The 8,090-nt window shown below is 33.0% G+C and overlaps 1 protein-coding gene across 1 annotated transcript in view; it reads left to right on the top strand.

Moving 5' to 3' along the window:
- Nucleotides 1-409: 409 nt before the first annotated feature.
- Nucleotides 410-8,090, top strand: part of LOC129232480 (protein arginine N-methyltransferase 1-like) — a 59,822-nt gene continuing 52,141 nt past the window's right edge. The window contains exons 1-2 of the mRNA XM_054866626.1: nucleotides 410-513; nucleotides 6,005-6,034. Coding sequence (XP_054722601.1) covers nucleotides 6,017-6,034 — 18 coding nt within the window. The 5' untranslated portion in view covers nucleotides 410-513; nucleotides 6,005-6,016. The remainder of the gene's footprint in view (nucleotides 514-6,004; nucleotides 6,035-8,090) is intronic.

The following is an 8,090-nucleotide window of genomic DNA, read 5'->3' as shown; positions in this document are numbered from 1 at the left end:
CAAAATGGCTAAACTTAAGCTGATGCGTCGGCCTGTCTATATAGCGGCTCTACTGGAATCAATCGCATAAAATGTCTCCAGTGGTTTCAGTTCTATTAGCTCTCCAAAATACAGCTTATTACGTGTAATCTGAAATCTTTAGGAGTTTGGATTTTAAAAGAGGGAAAAATTTTATCTGTTTGCTTTGCCGAATCGCATAAAACCGAAACTCATCCGCGTAAAATAAGACAAGAGTGTCAAAACGAGGGTCTAAGGGACTCTATACTATATATATAGCTTAATGACGTCAGGTGAATCAAGTCCATTGTAAAAAAATGTTTCGGTTTTTCTCATCTCCTAAACTTTGATACTCCGTACTGGCAGTTAATCAAATTTAGTGATCACCACTCCGATTGTGGCAACAGCGAAACGCCGCTTCATGCGCTGCTCTTCTCTATTCTTCCATCACCAACAACCGTGCATTATATTGAAACGCACGTGTTGTGTATTTAAATAATTTCATTTTTTCAACATGTAAGTATCAAATACTTCATTTTACATTTAATTCAATCTTATATTTTTAACAAGTTCCGCACGAGTGCATTTTAATGTATAGCTAGCTGTTTTAAATCATGAAAACTTCTTGCTCATTTTACTGAATTCGGCTTTTGTGTTTCAAGATTTTTTTACTTTTGCTTGTATTTGTATTGTTTACCTACTTGAGTAATTGATTACCTAATTACGTGATAGATAAAGACCATCATAATTAAATTTTGCTTGTTACAATTACTGTATTTCTGAAAAATAGTTGTATAATTCTCTACTTGATAATCTGTCGTGCAGTATATTTTATTTTATGTTTCGTCGTTACGATGATTAAATTTTTTTTCGAATGTTTCAATCTAAGTTTTTGTAGCAAAGAGTTTGAGCAGTGTCATGTTGGAGCAAAAGATTAGTTAGTCAATAATTATAACAATAAGAGGAACACCATTTTCGTTTCGTCATATCAAAAGTGAATAAATTTTGTGCTTGAACATGAAACTGCCGCCCTTATCCTTTTTCTTCAAGTTTTGTCATCCAATGCACCATGTACTAGGTATTTCAAATTGTTAGCCAGTAAATTTTGCCAAAATTTTAGCGAGCTACTACCAAATTAAACGAATCGGAGAACAAAGAGTAGTTTTAAAAAGTATAAAATACAAACACTTGTATTTATGTATAAAAGGTTAAGAATGCTCTATACACTCTTGACACTTAGGGAAGATTTCGATAATTGGGAATCTGGCGATCTTTCTTCATTGGCATCAACTTTTTGGCTCCAGTGTCTGCTCAAGAGGGTTTTTTGTTACAAATCTAAACAAAGAGAACCGAAACATCTATTCACATAGGGTTACTATCAAAAAGCAGGGTTACCAAATTAAAATGAATTACGCCAAAAATGAGACGACCGCACCAGATTCCCAATTATCGAAATATCCCCGAAACTTGTATGGCAGGGTTAATTTTTTCGAGGAATTTTTAACAATCCAAAGATACAATTGAGGATCAAGGTTTTTTTTTCCTTCCTGTGGAATTTTTGAAAATTTCCTTTGTGCCAAATTTATTATTTTTAATTGAATTTTTAAATGAAGATAAATAGTGGCAGGAGCATATATAGAGATTTAATTCGATAAGGACCCAATCTAAATATTATGAGTCTTTAAATTTAAGTTTTAAAATATTAAATCCTTATTCACAATGAGTGGTTTCAAATTTGTTTTGGGATCCCCCTTTGCCCCCTCCTTCCCGAAATATGCCCTTTTGGACGGTGGCAAAATTGAAAAAAAATCTTGAGCATTCAAAACTTTAAGAAATATTTTAAACTAGCTGCGTTGCCCGACTTTGGACAGTCTACCTCGAAAATAAAAGTTATGTCAAGTAACGCGTGTTCAATAATCACGCTTGAACAAAAAAAAAAGAACAATTGGTAAAATTTTGAGCAGATTCTTCAAAAATAACCAAAAAAGAAACATTTTAAATCTCCTGATTACAGGAAAAGCCTGAAAACCAGGGTTGGCAGGTTTTTGCCGAGGCGGTAAAAACCACTGGTAGAAACCGGTTAAAACCGGCATGGCGAAAACCCCTTTCTGCCACATTTATGGCAGAAACTCAATAAGTGATATAAATGCAATTCCTGACATACAATAGAAAATGTATAAGAAAAATAATTAAATATTGACCCAAATACAATTCATTTACAACACTATCACCATTCAAAATCAAATTTTACATTGTTTTCACACTGCAGCAGCCTGTAACAAAATAAAAGTTTTGACGCTGTTTCTAAACCTAACGAATTTCCCAATTTGTTGTGCACAACGGAGAAATTTGAAAAGATTCTTTCAATCCCAGCAGAACTAGCTGGCATTATCCTCAAAGAACAAGCAAGAGTCACAAAACTTTCATCTATAGCACATTTTTTGAAACTGGACCACCATGCGGTATTTGGAGTAGTTGTTACAACGTGATTGGAAAAATAGGTTTTGGGAAAATGGGACGATTTGTTTTGTAAAGCAATGGTATAAGGTACATAATCAGGGTTAATATTTGTGAGCAAAGTGCGGGCACTTTCTTCTTGATTACATGATAAATTTACTCCCAAATACTTTGGATGGAGCATATAGGCGAGTAAATGGTTATCAGTAACTGCTTGATTAAGCTCTTTAAGAATAGCTTTATTCAGCATATTCTGGGTTGTTAAGTTTCTGCCAAGGTGGTTAAAACCACTGGTAGAAACCGGTTAAAACCGGCATGGCAAAAACCACTTTCTGCCACATTTGCGGCAGAAACTGGCAAAAACTCACAAAATGAAAAAAAATTAAATTATTGACATGCAATAGGAAGTGCACGGAAAAAATAATTACTAATCAAAGCACAATTTAATTACATTATTATCACAATTTAAAATCAAACGTTACATTGTTTGGACCCTGCAGTTGCTTCTTAGAAAAGGTGGTTTCTAAAATCTAAACACTTTCTCGATTTAATATGCGTAAATGAGAAACTTTAGAATATTCCTGAAGCAGTAGAGCTAGCAGGCAATGCATGAAGGAACAAGCAATGTTTGTGAAACTTTCATCTATTGTTGTTTTTTTTATATTTTTTTAACTGGTCTACCATGTAGTAACTGGGGAAGTGGCAGAAATTCAACTGGAAAAATAAGTTTCGAGAAATAGGGCCAGTTTGTTTTGCAAAGCTGTGACATTAGGTACAAAATCTAAGTTAATATTGGCAAATAAAATTCTGGCACTTTTTTCTTGAAGCACGTGATAATTTCGATAACAAACAATTTAGAGGAAGCATATAAGTGAGCAAATTAAAATCAGAAATGCCTTTTAATTGTGTATGTCACTCCTCTTTCCTGAACACCTATATGATTTTTGGTCCTTTGTTAGATTAATCCAAACATTACGAGCATCTGCAATTGAAAAGTTCCTTTCTCAAATTAAATCAAGGGCATTAGCATAGGATTTTATTTTTTTTAATGATGAAATGAAGTTTAATTTTTTACTTTAGTTAAACGAATATCATTTAGCAATCACTAAAGTAATTAAAGATGCTTTTCAGTTTTTGCCAGTTTCTGCCAGTTTTTACCGGTTATAACCAGTTTCTGCCACTGGCACGGCAAAAACTAGTTTCTGCCGGCAGAAAGCCAACCCTGGTTACATTAAGTGTAAAATGACAAGTTCTTGTATTTTAGAGTTTAATGAAATAAAATAAATCTGTATTTATTTAAATATTTGATATATATATTACACTTTATATTAAATGCAAACAAAATAATTATAAACAACAAACTGAAAAATTTGTTACGTTTACAACATTACAAGGCTAAAATTTCTAACACATAGCAATTTTAACTATGATAAATTTTACTTTGCTCTGGAAATGTGACTTGTTATTTAACATATTTTTACACTAATTATTAAATAACTATTATATTAAGTTTTTGCAATGACGAAATGGAGTTATATTTTTCATTTTACTTAATTGCCTGTCATTAAGTAATTACTAGAGCTATTAAAAACGTTTTCTAGTTTTTGCCAGTTTCTACTAGTTTCTGCCGATTTTTACCAGTTATAACCAGTTTCTGCCACTGGCAGGGCAAAAACCAGTTTTTGCCGGCAAAAAGCCAACCCTGCTGAAAACAGAACCTAGAATTTTATTTGTTCATATTCGCGAAAAAAAGGCAACAGATCTTTCTTCTCAATGATTTTCTTCACGCTACAAATTTCAATAAAAGTTGATCAAATCAAGTTGAGCAAATTATTATTCAGTGCTTTATCTCAACTGAATAATAATTTGAATGGAGGAAAGCCTTCAAAAAATAGGGATTTTAACACAAAATCTAAGTGTCATAATGAATAGTTTTTAATTGATATCTCCACCAATTATTATCAGAGGATCCTTTCCAAATCATTAGGTGATTAGAATCCTTCATTTTCCTTTCCTTTTTAATAATATTTAATCAACTTATAAATTGCTTGGAAATTGAAACTTTGAAAAACCAAAAAGTTGAAAGTTTTTCTTTTGCTTTGAACATTGATATTTTTTATTTTGCACTGTCACAAGTTCTCTGTGTTTTTCTTTCACTGTGATGTTTCCTTAAATTAAAATTTCTTTATGCTTATTAATTTCAAATTTTTAATATGATTCTAATTTTATATGCATGAAATTACTTTTCATGTATACTTTAATTCATTTTAAAATGTCAGCATAGCAGAAAAAATAGGTGTACTTCTCCATATTCCCCATCATTGTTGCCAGATGGTCAAATCCAGATTTCCCCAATTCCCTTCCAACTTTTCCCCAAAAAGCGATGTTTTCTATCAAAATTCCTCAAATTCAAAAATTATTTTTCCACTAATATTTTCATAAAATGAATCGACTTCCTCTGATATTTTTGTCTTTTGAAAAAATTTTTTCCCCCAAATAGCCAAATTTTCTTATAAAATTCCCCAACTTTTTTTCTTCCCATTTTCGTTTTTTTTTTTTTTTTTTTTTTTTTGTCTTCTTTGTCATTATCTTTCTTTATCTTTACTAATAATAAAGCTGAAAGTCTCTCTGTCTGTCAGGATCTTTGTGACGCGCATAGCGCCTAGACTAATCGACCAATTTTTATGAAAGTTTGCAAAAAGATAGTTTGTAGCATGGGGGTTTGCACCTCGAAGCGATTTTTCGAAAATTCGATTTTGTTCTTTTGTTATTCCAATTTTAAGAACATTTTCCCAAGCAAAATTATAAGATGGACGAGTAAATTACCAAGCTATCATAACGTGGAACCGTAACGTGGGCAAGTCAGTTGGCGAGAAGTTGATCCTGAATTATTTGTAAATATACAGGGAACCAAAAGACCTTTTAATTTTCTACTACGGGCAAAGCCTTGCGGGTGCCACTAGTCATAAATACAAGCGCCTGATCGAAAGATGAGAAATAGCCAAATGTGTTTTTTTTTCTACTTGCATTGGCTACTCTGCTTCTCTTTGTACATTTAAACTATCTTTTTTATATACATTTATCCAAGAACATTCTTCATCACACTTATTTTTACCCGTTTTACGTATCAACTAGTTACTCATCTAGAACTATTATTGCGAATTCTGTAGCATAATATTCCACATAATGCAAAATGCGAATTCCATAAAGTTGAGCAGAGCTAAACCAATGCTGTTTGATACAAACAATGTAACTACTATTTCTTGACGTGAATCTCAATACAAAAAAAATTCGTTTTTTCCCCGAGGTTTTTTCTCCCAGGTTTTCCCCCAAGAGAAAAATTTTTCCCCAAAGAATTCCCCTCAAAACCCATTTCCCCAAAATTTCCCCAGAGAGCACCAGATTTCTCCAAAATGGGGAAATTTCCCCCAATCTGACAACACTGTTCCCCATGTTTTACTTTTAATCACACCTAAAAAAAATGTTAGCATTTGTAAAATTTCTTGTAATTTTCTATATTTTTTATTAAAATTATTTTATTCCTTTTTAGAACCAGAAAGTCATGTCAGAAACTATGGAAGTATGTATTGTTTATTTATTATAATATTTAATGCTCAAGCTTTTTCATTGTTCCTTATTAAATGCCATAAAGTATCGGAAAGCCATGTAGCTCTGTAACTTTCACACAATTCAGTTGAGTATAGCTGCTGCCATTGTTGTAAATAGCAAGTAAAATCTAATCATCTCTTCAATTTTTAAGATTTTTTTTTTTCAGTTACTGAAGAGACTAAGATAGTAGAAAATGAAAATCATTTGAATAAATTAATTTGTAAAGATACTTTTACTCAAAATGGGTTCACATTAGAGACATACCGAGTAGCACTTTGGCCGAGTGCCGAGTACTCGGCCTTTAAAAAAATTATGTGAAAATCGCAGTAATGATGATTGCTTCTGAATTGATTACTTTATCAGGGTTCGTACGCTCCTTCAAAACTCCTCCAATACTCCTTCATTTGAATAATTTTTTTGAAGGGCCCTTCAAACTCCTTCATTTTGGTTTTAACTCCTTCAAAACTCCTTCTTTTTTAGTTGAAGACTACATAGTCTTCCTCTATGACAGTAACTTAAAATACATACTTTGATCGACAATTTAACTTTGTCGCAAGGGCGAAGGTATAAGGGTGATGAAGGGGTGAAGATATTATTAGATGACTAAGACATTTCATAATTGAAGTAAACCGTGCTTAAATGGGGGCTTGACTATTTTTCAAGTTTTATGATTATTACATTTCCTTCCACCACACTCTCGGCTGCAAAAGTCGGTTTCTCTAATTATTACTTAAAGATACATAAGCAGATGTACTATATTAAGTGATTGTGTTAAAAACATAATTGTTTAGCAAATGGCAGTTATAATGTTGTAAAATGGGTCATCCACAAGTGATGTCATGCCTTGAGGGGGAGACTGGTTCACGAAATTGTGACAAGGGGAAGAGAGAGCGTGGCGCGAAGTGACATCACACAGTTATTACAACGATATGTTTATAAAAATGACTTGTGACAAGAGGAGGAGTATGAAGTGTGACACTTTGTGACAAAGGGGGTAGGGGGTCAAAGATATTGAAAACAAAATGCGACAACATTTAAGGACAGCCCATTAGTATGTACTCCTTCAAATCCTCATTTTACTCCTTCAAAACTCCTCCAAAACTCCTTCATTTAATTTCTCAAATTGAGTACGAACCCTGTTTATTGGCATATAATTAAATCCATCAATAATGACCTTCAATAAATAACAAGCACATGTTATATGCAATATACATTTTTTTTTTTCAAAGAAGATTACTTTTGGGATTTTTTTTTTTCCTTACAGTGGTTTGCTTTCTGATTGGAACTGAATGGGGAAATTTGCTTTTGTTTTGTTGCAAAATAAACCTCAAATTATCCGGCATGCTGGAAAATTCGAATTTCCCGGCATGCCGGTCAACATCGCTTTTTTCCGGCATGCCGGATAATGCGTGGTAATACGGTAGTAACCCTGGTAGGTGCTGCTGTGCAGCATGATTTTAAAAAAAAACATCAATGAAGGCCTACCTAGGACATAATCTTTATATGAGTTTGACTCAAAACTTGAAAAGATCCACTTTCATCCCGTTGGTTCTCGCTGCCTCATGTGGTGTAGCAAAATTTATTTCCTGCTCCTTCTAACTATTTTATATGAAAAAATAGCAGTAAAAGGAAGTAGTAATAAATTGACGTAATACAGTCGAACCTTGGTATCTCGAACCTCCTTATCTCGAAACCCTTGATGTCTCGAAAAAATATTTTTCCCCCGCATTTTCTATAAAAACCCCTATATATTTTCCATAGTTATCTCGAAATTTATTTTTCGAAGCCCTTGATATGTCGAAATTTTTGCACAAAAGAAAGTTTCAGTTGTCGTTTTTCTTTGGCAATTTTTGTTGGAAAACCAGTTCCGGGGACCAGTTTTCATCTCTCTTCTTGGAAACTTTGTGATTAGGGGATTGAAGCAAGATAATAGTGTTAGTATGAAAGGGGTGCTGTGTTTTCTCCAGAGTTTAGAATCTTTGTGCATTTCTCTCGAACATGTGGTTCATTTTGAGGAAAGGGGGTTG

The sequence above is a fragment of the Uloborus diversus genome, unplaced genomic scaffold (genome assembly GCF_026930045.1).
Source record: "Uloborus diversus isolate 005 unplaced genomic scaffold, Udiv.v.3.1 scaffold_12, whole genome shotgun sequence".
In the NCBI taxonomy this organism is placed as follows: Eukaryota; Metazoa; Arthropoda; class Arachnida; order Araneae; family Uloboridae; genus Uloborus; species Uloborus diversus.
Note: the sequence above shows the minus strand (reverse complement) of the source record. Positions and strands in the feature narration are given on the sequence as shown.